General features: G+C 39.4%; 1 protein-coding gene across 9 annotated transcripts in view; it reads left to right on the top strand.

The window, feature by feature from the left end:
- The window catches only part of SGMS2 (sphingomyelin synthase 2), a 172,974-nt gene extending 158,319 nt beyond the window's left edge, over positions 1 to 14,655 (top strand). For all 9 annotated transcript variants that reach the window (XM_086704448.1, XM_086704443.1, XM_086704445.1 and 6 more), the window contains 3 exons: positions 3,120 to 3,273; positions 8,174 to 8,340; positions 9,892 to 14,655. In XM_086704448.1, coding sequence (XP_086560574.1) covers positions 3,120 to 3,273; positions 8,174 to 8,340; positions 9,892 to 10,095 — 525 coding nt within the window. In that variant the 3' untranslated portion in view covers positions 10,096 to 14,655. The remainder of the gene's footprint in view (positions 1 to 3,119; positions 3,274 to 8,173; positions 8,341 to 9,891) is intronic.
- Positions 14,656 to 15,541: the final 886 nt, after the last annotated feature.

Here is a 15,541-nt window from a genome sequence, read left to right as displayed (position 1 = left end):
ACTGGCTTTGAGTGCTCCTTAGATTTTTGTGGTCACAAGGCTATTAGGTAATCTACCTGCCTCCTCTGTTGCTGACTGTGTAGAATGTCCTTCGTGGCTATGAGCAATGACAGAACCATGTATACTGAAACCACTCTCTGTGAGAGGGTGTCACATCTAGTCCTTGGTGCCGAATAAACTTGTCACTCACAAGATACAATCACCACGAGTGATTTCACAAGATTGGTGAAATATTTGGCTTTCGGTTTTCCAGTTGCCTTCTCCCTTGTCTGTCTTGGGCTGTACTTTAAGTCTTTTGCTTACAATTTGCTTCAACCCAGCAATCCAAGCTTTGGTTTGCAGTCACAAACTGTGTGTTCTGAGAAGTGTGTTTAAATAAATGTTGGCCCAGTTATTAGAACGTGAATGAAATGATTTAGCTTTTCAAACCCATTTTGCCACATACAAGAATGTTGGGCTGGAATGACTATAGTCTGTTCCCTGAGAAAGTTTTCCTCACACCTTGGCCAAGGATGTCTGGAGGACTTTTCTTCTGAACTGAAGGTACAGTCTGCAAGGTAAGTTTTCTGATTTGGCAGCAACGAAGTTGGGCTGTCTTGTACTTTTTTTTTTTTTTTTTTTTTTTTGTGGGGAGTGGCATGCAGAGGTGACAGTTCGAGGAACCCTTAGAACACTGAGCCTCTTTCTGCCTTGGCTCTTGTGATTGATGCTTCTCCTCTTAGCTGTCTGCATCTTCAGTTCCATATCCAGTCATGGCATAGAATGGTGTCTGACAAATCAGGAAATTAATAGGAACGAGAGTCATAAGTGGTGAGCGTTGGGGGTCCCAGTGAACCAGAACAAAATTAGAAAAATAAGTCCATTAATCCCAACTCTCACCATTACCTTCCCTGACCTTCCTCAGTTTTCTTTATACCCTCACCCCGCCCTCTTTTTTCCCCTTTCTTGAGCATGAACTGCTATCTAGGATAGCAGTGACAGGATTGAGGAATTAAGAACTGAGAAAAGACAGAGCAAGGAGAGAGAGTGCTTCCTCTGTTCTGTATTCTGTAAAGGCATAATGAATCCAGTGCTATCAGAAATCTCCATTCACCCTGGCTGCTGAAAGGAAGAGGGGAGAAGAGAATGTGTGGCAATAGTTTAGCTCCTAGTTTGCTTATACCTTTGGGGCCCATCTAATCCCAGGTAAAGGGACTGATGGCTTTAAGTGTTTCTGCCCTTAGAAAATTAGAGTGTTGAGTTGGGAACGATGAGCGGATAAAAATATATATATATTAGGGTTTTGAAATGAAGAGTCATGTGTCCTTTTAAACTGGAAACACAATGGTTGGGCAGTGTATGTACTTTTTTATTTGATCTCCGTGTTGACAGTTGTTTGTCCCAACCACGTGACAAGAAATTCCTGAAGGACTGTGGTTGATCTGATAAAACACCCGGCTAGGTTCTGTCTTGCACATGAAGGGCGTATCCACAATTTTATGCAGTTTACAGCACACATTTCCTGAGGTGAACCTGAAATGAGTTCTGTAGTTCTGTCCACAGTACTTCTCCTTCCTCAGATGTGGATCCTTTGCAGCCTTCTAGAGCCTGTCTTTTCAAGGCAAGATCACCTGTTACTTTTTTTTTTTTTTTTGTAATGTCTGTTTATTTTGAGAGAGAGTGAGCGAGCATGAGCGGGGAAAGAGCAGAGAGGGGCAGAGAGAGAATCCCAAGTAGGCTCTGCGCTGTCAGCCAGAGCCCAATGCGGGACTCATACTCATGAACCGTGAGATCATGACCTGAGCATCGGGAGTTGGATGCTTAACTGACTGAGCCACCCAGGAACCCCTGGACTATCAAGTCTTGATAAAATATCTATGTTGTGTTTTTGCCAGCTGGGCTTGCCCTAAACAAACTTTTGAAGAAGGTTTTTTCTCACTTTACCCTCTAATCATGGTTTATGTCATTTTGTGTTACAGAGCTTTATTCTCAACTATTAACCAATCATGGTGTGTTTGCCTTTTTACATAGGTCATCTGGATACCAGAAAGCTTTCCAGATCCGTATGAATTGTTTTTTATCAGGAAATGTTTAGGCTCCCCAGTAGTGATGTTTTGGGCAAAGAATCATGCCCTGATTCCTACTCTACTGGATAAGATGGTTTTCTACTTGCCCTAGAGGCTAATTGAATTTCCCTCCTCCCAGACTCTCCTCCCATCCATTTGTACACACTCTACCCTCCTTCACCCCATGCATCCACTTGGGCAGGGTACTACCTGTCTTCACGACCAGTTTAACCACCATCAAGGCTGGACTGGCCATGGTTCAGGGATCATTGAGTATAAAAGACAGCATGGCATACAACTGTCCCCCTAGGTGCCAAATGAATAGTCATTAGTGGTCCTGGCCTATCATTGTTTCCCATGTCATCATGGTGGCTTCTAGGGGCTTCTGCACCATTGTTCTATGGACTCTCTTCTGACCCTCTGCAGTAACACACAGATTATTTCTTTGGAGGATGGTTTTCCTAATCAAAGCTACTCATTTTTAAAGCTCCCAATACATCTCTAATCCATCATTTTCAAACCTGTTTAAATTATTTAATGTGTTGCAGCTCCCCGTTTTAACTGTGAAATGTTTTGATCAGATATTAATACAGCTATTTGTACACTTTCGGCTGCCCACTTAACACAAGGTCTGACTACACTTTAGAATATTAGTAATGTGGTATTCAGCTGAATCAAATATTAACCATCCAAAACCCTGACTTCCCCCTAAAAAGAGGAAAGAAAGTAGCTTTGATTTTTTTTTTCAGTGCATAGCTGTGGTGAAGTCATTGGTTATTAATATTTTTAAAAGCTTTGCCCAAGGACACACTACCACCAAAACATATTATTAGTAACATATTGAATAATTTAAAGCATGTCACTAAAACTCGCCAATAAATGAATAAAACCTAGTTTGAGGAGCTACCCTCTTGGATTCTTTTTGAGTTTTTAAGTTAAAAAGAAAAAAAGCACAGCCTGGTGAATTTTTTTTAGCTGTTTTGTTTTGACCTTTCTAAATATCTTATAAATTAGGCTGAAATGTGATTTTTATCGGCTTGTAAAGTTTCTTCCTTATCTTCTTGTGTCATTCAGCTCAACGGAGACTCTCAGGCAAAAGTACAACGGATTCTACGGTTGATTTCTGGTGGTGGATTGTCCATAACTGGATCCCATATCTTGTGTGGAGACTTCCTCTTCAGTGGTCACACCGTTGTGCTGACACTTACTTATTTGTTCATCAAAGAATGTGAGTACTAACTCATTCCCACTCTATTGACCGCTGTAGTGGGAGGGATCCCCGGGCCCTGAAACTTATGGGAACTCTTACCCTTTGGGCTTGATATCTATGGAAGGTACAGGTGTGTGAGTGTGTGAGAGTGTGTGTGTCTGAGTGTATTTAATTCATTCCAACTAGGCCTATGTGATTTGAACATGGGAGACTTAAAACTTGGCCCTGGATTCTCTAACATTTAATCTGGCTCCAGAATGTCTCAGTCCCTCATTAGAACCTCTCAAGGTATGAAAAGCTATTTTAGTGTTGGCAAATAGGTGTTAAGTTTATTACAAACAGAATCAGTGCACTGGAAAGCTGAATGTAAATGACTTATGAGTGTGTAATTTCCATTGTATGAAACTTCCATTCTATCATTCCAAATAATTTGATGTTTTCCCCTTTTTTTAGATGTTTTCTTGTCCCATTTCAGTGTCACCATTTTCCAGCTGACTTCTGTGCTTTAATAGGCATCTTCAAAAAATATTTTGCCAATATTGATCATTTCTTCATACAAAACATGGAAGCAAGAATGTGAAGTATCTTTCCATATTTATACACTTAATTGCCGTTATACAAAATCGTTATGGAGCCCAGCAGCTTTCATGGCTGGCATGGTGCCTCCTTCATCGTGGGAGCTGTGTTTGAGGTTAGCTGCCCAGCAGATCCCATTGTTGTAGATTTCTGAGGTTCGATTTATGTAGACCCATCACCTCAAAATCCTTTCAAAGTAAGTGATACCTTTTCCTTCGTTTTTGCAAAGCTGGTCAGGTTAACCTTCACCTTTAGTTCCAGAATACTCCATATTGTTTCTTAGAACTTTATCTCCACTTTCTTCACTTCCTCAGCATTGTAAAGAGGCCTTTTGGCAAAGACCAACAGAAGGTCGCCTGCCCTTCTGTTGTCCTGCTTCTTCTACCCTCTCTTGGCCTGTCATTAATCCAAACAGGTTTAGCCTTACTTCATGGCAGTATGGACATCACAGTTTATCTGTCAGTGGCACATAAGTGAGTTCTTGTCTCCATAGGCCACCTGGGGTCTCAGGTTTCAGTTCCGCTTTGAGGGCTTTAGGACAAAGATTTGAGATTATTTGCAGTAGAGGAAGTTTTGTTTTTTTGTTTTTTTGGTTTTTTTGGTAAGAATTGTGTAGTTTGAGGTGTTTCCTTTGTAAGTGCTACACACACACACTTAGAGTGGGGAGAGTAGCATGTTAAGTGCACAGGCTTCATTATTCCTGACATAAGGTGGAGGCCGTTCTGAACCTTTCCCCTTATTTCTGTCCTCACATTTCTACCAGAGGTGGTAATGGGGAGAACCTGAGTCTGTTTCTGCACCAATATCGGGGTTGTCTCTTCCTTCAATGTCAGTTATTTCTCATATGTAGTTATTGGTTCTGATGAGCCAGTAGAGAGATCTGTGTGGTTGATGACTCTAACTTTTGCTGGGAAGAGTTCCACCAGTGTGTAAGATCAATTATTTTCTAGTCCAGAGGTGGACTCATGCTATAGGAGTTTCTCTCTAATCTGAGAATCATAGGAAACTTAGAGAAGAAGATGATGGTGAGGCGGGGAGGAGCTGCATGTTGGAACGAAGCCATGGTGAGTTGCAAGTAATGACAAGAAACACCCCAGGAAACTGAAGGTCAATTTTAGAAAATAACTGAAGACCAAGTGATGCTAACAATAATAGCAAATAGACATAATACTCTGTGCCAGGCACTATTCTAAGTCCTTGATGGAAAACAACTCATTTAATCCTGCAGCCACCCCATGAGAGCAGCACTGTTTTCCCCTTTTTCAGAGAGGACACTTAGAGTGACTTCCCACGGTCCATAGTTGGTGATTGGAGGATGGAGTATTCAACCTCAAGTAGGCTGACTCTAGAGGTTATGCTATTAATTTCTTGGGTCTCTTTAGAATATTTGGGAGCCCAACTTGTCTGACCTTATAAAATTGCTAAGGAACAGTCCAGGTATATTGCCCACTATTGTTCTTTCTTTTACTTCAGGACAATAGCAAGGCAACTTGTGATTATTTGTATGCTCTGACAAAGGCTATGCAGTATGTAGAGATATTTTCTTCCCAAAACGTGATTTTGGCTTGAGGTTTCAAAAACTGTGTGAGTTAACATACAGCAGTGAAAGAATTACATCCTGATGTTTCTAATTTTTGGTGAGGAATGAAATGGCAAATCTGTAGTGCTAAGTACAAACCCAACTCTAGCATCAGTTCTGTACATGGACAGAGCATTCCACGTTTGTTCCCGTTTCCTATGCAATTAGGAAAAACAGTCACCTTCTAAGTGATGCCCTGTGTTCTGGTTCAGAGTAAGCAGTGGTCCCAGATGGTTTCTTTGAGCCGTCTGCTTCTAGAATCAGATGCATCATTCATATATTTTTTTGTTTTCCTGCTTTTTGATCTGTTTGGTCTCTTTCCTTGTTTGCCTGGTTGTCATGAATACATTTTAATTTAGTCAAGAGAACAGATAAAAACATGGGACCAGGACCATTTTGTGGGCTTTACACAGAGGGGAGTTTTACACAGTTGTGCAAATATTTCACTGAGGCCTAGGTTCCTTAGAAAACTGGCCTGAAGAAATCAGCCTAGCCTTTAGTACCAAGTGCCTTGCTGGTAGAGAGGGAAAAACTCCCTCCCTCCCTCCCTCTCTCCCTCCCTCCCGCTCTCCCTTCCTTCCTTCCTTCCTTCCTTCCTTCCTTCCTTCCTTCCTTCCCTCCTTCCCTCCTTCCCTCCTTCCCTCCTTCCCTCCCCCTCCCTCCCGTCTTTCCTTCCTTCCTTCCTTCCTACCATGCTACCACACAAAGTCCATTGTCTGTATGATTCAATGTCTGTAGGGCTTGGGTCCCACACAGGCAGTGGGGTGAATTAATATTTGTGTCATCCTCTTTCAGCCTGATGTTATTAATCCCTATGGTAGAATGGGAAAGCAGAAAAGTTACCATTTTCCCATTTCTGTTTCAAAATTTATATTAAATCTTTTCTTTGGCTCAGCCAGCCAGTGTTCTTAGTTAGTGAGCAGTGGCCCCAATGTGGTAGCATAATTGGGAATACATTTTTATGGAAGAGCAGTGTTAGTATTTCCAGACATTCTTAAAACTTCATTTTCAATTCCACAAGTACTAAATGACCACTCGGCCCATCTCTTTACTCCTTTTATACTTCAGCTTTGCTTCTTGTGGATAAACAAATACAAAATTGTTCTGGTTTGCCCAAACATTTTTAACTTCTAAGGTAATAAGTACCAGATGACCTTATAAGCAAAGGGAACTGAGCTGCTGTGAAGCTTCAGAGAAGGATGGAGTCTGTGGTTCTGCAGAACGCCTATTTTGTGAAATCTCCAGATTTCTAAGAGTTGGTTCACTTTTGAGTACTCTCCACCTAATGGAACAGTTATGGGGCCTGGATGTGGCCACCAGGCTGTAAAGGGTAAGGCTTCTTCCAGCTTTAAAATTCTAGGAGTCTATCCATTGTCTGCTAGAAGTCTGTGCCAGGATGAACCAACTGAGAAGCGATAAGGCGTGCATGCAAAAATTAAACAGCAGACTTCCAAATGCAAACAGGTTTGGGGCGCCTGGGTGGCGCAGTCGGTTAAGCGTCTGACTTCAGCCAGGTCACGATCTCGCGGTCCGTGAGTTCGAGCCCCGCGTCAGGCTCTGGGCTGATGGCTCGGAGCCTGGAGCCTGTTTCCAATTCTGTGTCTCCCTCTCTCTCTGCCCCTCCCCCGTTCATGCTCTGTCTCTCTCTGTCCCAAAACTAAATTTAAAAAAACGTGGAAAAAAAAACTAAAAAAAAAAAACAAAAACAAATGCAAACAGGTTTATAAACTTCCTGTTATACTTGAAACCAAAAGAGCAACAGGTATTTCACCAAAAAATATTCTTCATTTGAATGATACCTGATTTCGTATTTATTTCATCTGGATTTCTGGAAATGGATTCTCTTGGCATTCTACTATTGTGCTGTACTTAGAAATAAATGTCACTATGAATGTAAACACAGTTAAATATGAAATAAATTTGTTAGATTATTAACTTTGTGAGTTAATAAGGCTTTAAAATAGAAAAAAAAAAAAGACACAGCTATTAAAGAAAAAGAAAAAAGGGAAAGTTATTAGAGATGAACCAGAGGTTGCTGCCTGTGTCCTCATCACTTGCGTGCACAGGCTGTGGGGTGTATGATCGCATTTCACCTGATGAGTGCTCTGGTTCTCTCCTCTAGCTAATCAATATAATGACCTTTTTATTGGACTCACTAGGAGAAGGTTAAAATCCACAAGTGAATGAGCCAGAACCCTAAGCTTTACATCAGGAGTGTTTCATAGTCACGATTAGCAATAACAGTATGAAACTGCTGAGAAGCAAAATACTGTTGGCCACAATGCCATTTTTCTCCCCCTGGAGAAATCAAAATATGTTTCTGTAAGACCTGAAATTACTCCTGCTTTCTTACTTTTGCCTACATTTTCATTGACAACTACCCTTTCTTTTGACCCCTACTGCTTTTCTTTCCAGTGGGATCTCTTCTGTGAGCCAATATGAGCCAATTCCAACCAACCTGATAAACAATTCTGTTCTCTTCCTTATTGAACAACTTAGCAGCGGACAAGGCCTAGAATACCTAGGGAGTGACTGTTCCCCGATGAATGCCTATGAGAGCTGCCCCCGGTGGTCCCCTCCTTCTCTCTTTGTACCTGAGCAAATCCCGGACTGTTCACAGTGACTCATTTTGGGTTAATCAGTTTTCTTCTTCCAGTGACTTCCTGACCTTAGATTATTCTACTTAAGGTCATTAACATAGACTGTAATCATTAAATTCATCTCTGGGAATCTTACTAACTCTATACTTTTCCTCCCGTCTAGATTCGCCTCGTCACTTCTGGTGGTATCATTTAATCTGCTGGCTGCTGAGTGCCGCCGGGATCATCTGCATTCTTGTAGCACATGAACACTACACTGTCGACGTGATCATTGCTTATTATATTACAACACGGCTGTTTTGGTGGTACCATTCAATGGCCAATGAAAAGGTGAGAGCAGTGAAATTATCCTGGGATGATTCTCTTTTCTTTAAATGCAGTGGCCCCCTTTTCATGCAGCGGGGGTTCAGGTGGCTTAGTGGGAATAGCTGCTGTCGCCACCCACTTGTGGGGTCTGGGTCAGTTCACTGAAACGTATACCCATTACTGCTTCTTAAATGATGTCACCAATATAAATGACATTTAAGGATAAAAGTGCTGTATAATTATAGAGCATGGTGTTTTACTAATTCAACTAGTCAATACCAGAATTGAAGAACTATAAATGCTAAATTAAAATGCAGGAACCTTCTCTGTAGAAGCGTCATGGGGCAGCCAGGTAAGACATGCTCCCTGCCTTCAAAGAACTGAAATTTTGAGGCAAAGACAGAATCTATTTTAAAAAGACAAAATAAGCAGTCCATGAATTCCTAGATTTGGTCCGTCTTTCGGTGATACTGTGCTCTCTGGCTTCCCTTCTCGTCCCTTCCTTATTTGTTGCTGGTGCCTTCCATTCCCAGATGACCTTTTCTTCTTCTCCTGTTCGTGTCGAAGAGCTAGCTCAAATGCCACGTCTTCTGGGAAGCCTTCCTAACCCCTGCTCTCTTCCTGTCATCCCAAGATGGGAAGACTCCTCCCCTTCTATGTGTTTTCCTAGTCTAGGTGTGTGTGCTTGGTGTAGGAGAGTGAGTCTGCAGGGGCGCCTGGGTGGCTCGGTTGGTTGAGCATCCGACTTCAGCTCAGGTCATGATCTCACAGTCTGTGGGTTCTCGCCCCATGTTGGGGTCTGTGCTGACAGCTCAGAGCCTGGAGCCTGCTTCGGATTCTGTGTCTCCCTTTCTCTGCCCACCCCCCCCACCCTTGCTCTCACTCTGTCTCTCTCAAAAATAAATAAAACATTTTTAAAAATTTTAAAAAAGGAAAGAGCATGCATCTGTGTAGTCTAACTGACCTTTGGATAGTCTTGCCGTATTGTCCAATGCATGTAATTTGTGAGCAGTTGAAATATGCCATTCCCAAAGGGTCTAAATCAATTCTCGTTTAGTGGTGTCCACTGATAGATGCCTCTTTTGGGGTTATTTTGTCTCTAGTTCTACTTCCCATTTTATGAACTTTAATTTCCCCCTTCCTTATACTTCCGTCTAAATGTCTACTGACAGCACCCCACCAAAACCTTCACCTTTCCTCTTAAATGTGTTCCACCCTGCGAGCTTGCCCTGCACTCTTCCATCTTCCTCCAGCCTACATCCACCTGCTCACACATCTTTACAACTCTTCCTCCTGGCCCACTCTCACATCCGTTCCTGAATCTGCACTCTTACTGGGACTGCAGGCAGAAGAATTTGCATGAGCTGGAGCAAGGGGGGAAGGGGGCTGGGACCAGAAACATGTCAGAATCAGAGAAAAGGTGCAAAGACAATTATTGCCTTGTGATCCTGATTCTGCTGCTTTCTCTGTTATGGTACAATGAATGACAATTTAATTAAGAAAAAAAAAATGGGATGCAAATCATGAAAAATTGGTCTCATTTTCCTTTTTTTTTTTTTTTTTACCTTTTTACAGAACTTGAAGGTCTCTTCACAGACTAATTTCTTGTCTCGAGCATGGTGGTTCCCCATCTTTTATTTTTTCGAGAAAAACGTACAAGGCTCAATTCCTTGCTGCTTCTCGTGGCCACTCTCCTGGCCCCCTGGCTGCTTTAAATCCTCATGCAAAAAGTATTCACGGGTTCAGAAAATCGGTGAAGATAATGAGAAATCTACCTGAGGAGCAAAACAAAGGCATCAGCTCTTACACCAAAAGAGTTAACGCTGTAACCAAAGGTATAGTTTTGGGTTTTTATTTTAGAAGAACTGACTGGTAAAGGAAGAAGTGGACCAAATTTTGTGTAAATGATTAGAAAGATGAACGAAGTATTACCCTTTGACTGCTTTTCTGATTCATCCTGAGAAAGGTATATTCTCCTGCAGCCCTTCATTCATTGGTGACAAGCCCCCCCCACTGGGATTTTACTAATGAGCTTCTTAAAGAGGTGCCAAAGAACATACTATTCCTATCCTTATTCTTTCTCCACTAAAGCCCTCTACAGAATTTTTCAGGATTTTTTTTTTCTCCAAGGTCAGAAGAATTTGTTAATGTTTTAAATAAACTATCTGGATATATACAGCTACTGTGTAAATAGAATTACCCAATGTTGAGAGTGGTTTTAGTATTAGGCTTATTAATGAGGGGGAGATCCATGGTTAGGAGTAAACTGGAGGTGAACTTTGTTTCCACTTTGTCATGGGGAAGGTCAGGGTCAGGTCTGGGAATGTGCACTGCTGCTACCACCCCATGCACTATGTATCACTTTTACTTTTTTTAACTGATACTTATACATACACACACACACACACGCGCACGTGTGTGTGTGTGTGTGTGTGTGTGTGTGTGTGTGTATAGATATATATAGATATATATATAGATATATATATATATATAGGAAAGGTGATCTAAGTAAATATGGAAGTATTTGACACATCTCACAGATTTTACGTGTGTGTAAATATTTCCCCTTAGAATCTGTATGGCAGATATACAGGACGCCTGGAGCTGTTTCTGCTAAACAGGTGGTCCTTGAGTACACATGTATATGCTATCTGCCGGGTAGATACGCATCTGGTATCCCTAGGGCAGTCAGCTGCTCCAGCACAGGCTAGAAACACATAGGTGTGTGAGCGGATGGTCATGCCACTTGGGGAACAAGGCTGCATTTCTGTCCTGTCCTACCCTGTGGGAGATCTGTTTTAGAGCTGCTGGTTGGAACTCAAAAATGCAGTTGGCCACATTTCACTGCAGACGATTTCTTCCTAGTTACATTGTACTTTGTGGAAAAACCAAGGAGGAGTCCAAAAGTGTAATGTATCCTTGCCTTTTAGCAAGAGACTCAGCTTCTTATAAACTGGTCCTAAGGACATATGCCACAATTGAGTAATTTTACTTTGATCCTGGACTTACACCACGGTGCTGCACTATAACCTACTGTTGAGATCGGCCTGTTAGACAGTTACAGCTACTCAGTAAAAGGGGGATCATCGTTTCTAAAGTTCTTTGAGGTGGTGCAAAAAGAAGATGGATTTTTAAAAATCGGATCAGATCAATGCTGTCCGAGTTAATCTCTTAAAACTTCTAGTAAGTTTAAAAAAAGATTTATGGTTACAAAATCATCAACACTAGGTCAGAAGACAGAGAGGCCAATGACGCCAGTGAGCGAGCAGTTACATTTATATCGAATGTGAAAATTTCCCTCCACTTAAGAATGAGAAATATCCCGAAATTTATCATTATAAACTGGTTTGCCTTGATTTGATACACAAAATTGACCTTCAGATTGCTTGAGAGAAGCACAGCACAAATTTTTCAGAAGAGTCCTTATTTTTGGTGCTAAAATTCTGTTTGTGTATTCAGTATGGCTCTTTCTCAATGTAACAGAAGAATCACTAAAGGAAAGGTAGTCGAATTCAAAGGGAGGAAGAAAGACATTCTTCATCCGATCATTTAAAACAAGAATTGAAATCCTAAATATCCTTGACAGGCTTTGAAATGCAAGGAGTTTTCAGGTATTTGTTATTAAATGAACCGATAAGAAATATATCTGTAGCTTCCCCGATGTGCTTAGCCATAATTCTGTATAACTTTCTCTTATTAAATATTGACACTTGTGATATATAAGGGGTTGTGCTTGAAAACACAGAGTTTAAATTCCTGCTCCCTGATTATGAGCAAAAGCATGTGACACTGAAGCCTGGGTTTTATGCTCCTTACATTGGAATAGTCCTTGAGCATCTGATTCATAACCTGATATACCTGAGAGCCTTATTTAACAGTGTGTTGGAAAACCTAATTTTCTGCAAATTAAAAAGGGAAAAGTATTTAAGATTTAAAAATCACGGTGTGTGGATTGCCAGAGACCCTTGAAACAGTAAAGCTTGCATTTTAGTCAAGTAATACAGTTTTAAAAAAACACATCACCTTTTAAAGAACTTTAAAAACCTCTCTGACCTCACATGTGGACACTATTGCTCACATGTTCTTTACGTGTATGTCTCATAGATGTCTAGTAGACACTAAGCATGAGGTTTGAAAATAAGGAGGGCAAATAACCAAAGTTTCAAGATGGGAAAAGAAAAGCAGTGAAACTCCATTACATGTAGGAAAGCAAACTTGAGGCTTAACCTAACATGCCACTTAGAAAACTTAAACAATTATGATCCTGCTTTTGAAACAATAAATTTTGGGAGCTCCTTTTCCTTGCTAATTACAGTACAAGATCTTATCCATTATCTTTGTTTTTGTAAACCAGTGCTCCTGTTTGAAGCTTTCCTTGTAATTTGGTCCTTCTGCACAATATCTATAATATATCATTCCTGTAAATTACTCCATATTTTTTCTAAATTCTTTCAAGTCGAAATGGATTCCTCTCAGGTTCGATTTTTTTTTTTTTTTTTTTTTTTTTTTAGCTCCTCCACAGCTCTGAAAATGAAGCATTGTTCCCAGCTCCACCCAAACTAATTTTAAATTTGTTATTTAATTTTACTGGCATCTTAGGAAACAAGCTTTGCTGAGGAAAGAAGGCTATTTTGAGTGAGCCCAAGCCCCTGGTCTGGTGGAATGATGACATTGTGTAAGGTTCTTTACTGTATACCAGTGCCCCCTTGTGGAAATATGTTATATGACTTGGAACACAAACTTGCCACTTTTTAAAAGTAGATTTTCATGTTTTTAAAAGGCATTTGGTTAGTTGGTTGGTTGGTTTTTTGTTTTGTTTTATTTTTTGCCAATAATCTGAAAACATCATGCAAAAGGAACTTCAAGGTATGTTAAACCTTTCCCCAAGGGAAAATGTGCTTAGATCGCAGAGAGTTGCAGTTCTAATCTTTCATCCATTTGATCAAAGAAAATTTGAACACCATTTTACCTCTCATTGTCACAATCATTAATGTCTCCCTTTATAACTACCTATATACTTTGTTTACTTTGAAACACCAGGTTGGCTTTCTTATTTTTTATTATTATTTTTTACATGCTAGAGCTCATGCAGTTTCTGTTTTAATTAAAAAGTTCACATCTTGTTTCTTTAATATTTTGAACATTTCTTTTTAATTATTTGTTTTTTGTTTTACACTGTAAAACCGATTAAAAATTTAAGCTGGTCTTAACACACTTACTTCTGTAGGAAGTGTGAGAAGGAATTTCTTAATAAATGAGTTTACAAGTTTTAAATGAGCATATGATAAGTAATATGCCATGTGTTGAAGGCTTTTCTATTTGTATGTATAAAGATTTCTGGTATTTTTTTTAATGTCATTGTGTTGCAATAATTTAACTCCTTTGACTTACTTGCTAAAAATATTTCTTCTATTAAGAAGTGCTCTTGACTTCAGTACCTAAACACTGAAAATCATGTCAAAGGTACCCAAAGATAAGTTTTTATACCGATATACACCTTATAAGTTCTCATTTATTTTATTACTCATTAACTATACTGTGTTCTAAATGAATCATGAGTGAGAATAGCTCTTTATTATGGAATTATTTAAAACTGTCCTTTAAAAGAAAAAGAAGAAACTGTAAACATAAGCTAATCTAGTTGCCAAGTTGGAATTCATTATTTAATTTACCTCCTATGCAATGATTAATGCTGCAAAATGTATGGTTATGTTACAGTATATTCACAAAAGATATATTATTACAAGATTTGAGAGGTAGCCAATTGCATTCTTTCGGAAATTTACTGTACTGTTTCAATGTGTTAAGTGCCTTGTTGTAAAGTAAAATTTTAAGTCTAGAATTCATTATTTTCCTGACATATTTTTCATTACGATATATACTGTATGCTATTGTAATAGTTTTATTAAATGCTTATATTTTAATCAAACATGTAAATTTCAGAAGCTCTTTTCTCCTACCCACCAGTACCTTAATCATTGATCTATCATTTGGGATTTGCATTCAAGTTTTGTTTTGTTTTGTTTTTTTAAGAGGAAATTATCTTCGTTTAGAAATGTTTTCCATGCTTGTGCTTTTGTGTCTGTAAAAGACATTTCAGAAGGAATTTAGGAGTGGAACTATAGTTTATACTTCTAAAAATGCCATTTTACATTTACATTTTAAGTGCCTAATTGTTAGTTAAAACTAATTTATGTTTCTATTTTAAAGAGGATATGTGTACTTGGTTTCTAATCTCCTTGGCTTTGCTTTAAAAAAAAATAGCAAAAAAAAAAAAAAAAAAAGAGCAAGAGCCTACACTTTGTATTTACCCAATAAACCACAGTGACATCAACAGTCTTTTGAAAATTAGTATTACTGTTTCTTTTGGTTTAAAAAAAATTATTTTCTGTAAAGATTTTAAATTTTTGTTTGGTTTTAAGTGCTTATTAAAACCACAAGAGGATTATTTTCTTCAAGCACTATTATTAAAATAAGGTGATAACCTTCAATTAATAGAACTGTAAGTAAACTGGAATGTGTTATTTTTCCCCTGCCCTTGGATTTAAGGTGAAAAATAATTCCGAACAATATAAGGTCATTTATGGAAGTAAAAAAATCAGCTACACACTCCATGATTCTGATTTACATTGTTCACAAAGGGACAGAATCATTAATTCGTCAAAGAAAACAGTCCTTTCTGTCACTCAGTCCTGAAAGAAATGTCATCCTCATGCTTTCACTATTGGGACACTGAGGTGATGTCCTCTAGCAGACTTCAACAGTCACTGCTACCGTTGATTCCATAAGTTGGTTTTGGACCCCCTGATGAAAGATAAAGGCATGACGTCCCAGAACAGATTTAGTAAAAGCAGTTGAGTGGGGCAAGGGGAGTAAGATAATATGGTTCAAAGGTTAAGTTGTCAGATGTAGTTCAGGTTTTTTCTTTAGATTTTCCAGACACAATAGAGTACAGATCGGAATAGTCTTTCTGCCACGTGCACCCAAGCCTTGGATGGAAAGCTTATTTCACTGATGATGCCATCCTCCTGCGTGAAACACTGTGGTCTGCTGGTTGCACTGGGCATATGTTCTAAGACTACCCTCATCTAGAATGCATTACACAAGGAATTGATGTGATACTCGGTAGGCCTTGACATCCAACATTTCCTTTTCTTCTAATAGATAAGATTATCAGAAGCAGGATACTGGATTACTCACTAATGTAAGTTAGAATAGGAATGGA

The sequence above is a fragment of the Puma concolor genome, chromosome B1 (genome assembly GCF_028749965.1).
Source record: "Puma concolor isolate L17-30 chromosome B1, mPumCon1.1.hap2, whole genome shotgun sequence".
Classification (NCBI taxonomy): Eukaryota; Metazoa; Chordata; class Mammalia; order Carnivora; family Felidae; genus Puma; species Puma concolor.
The sequence above is the reverse complement of the archived record's forward strand: the minus strand, read 5'-3'. Positions and strand labels throughout refer to the sequence as shown.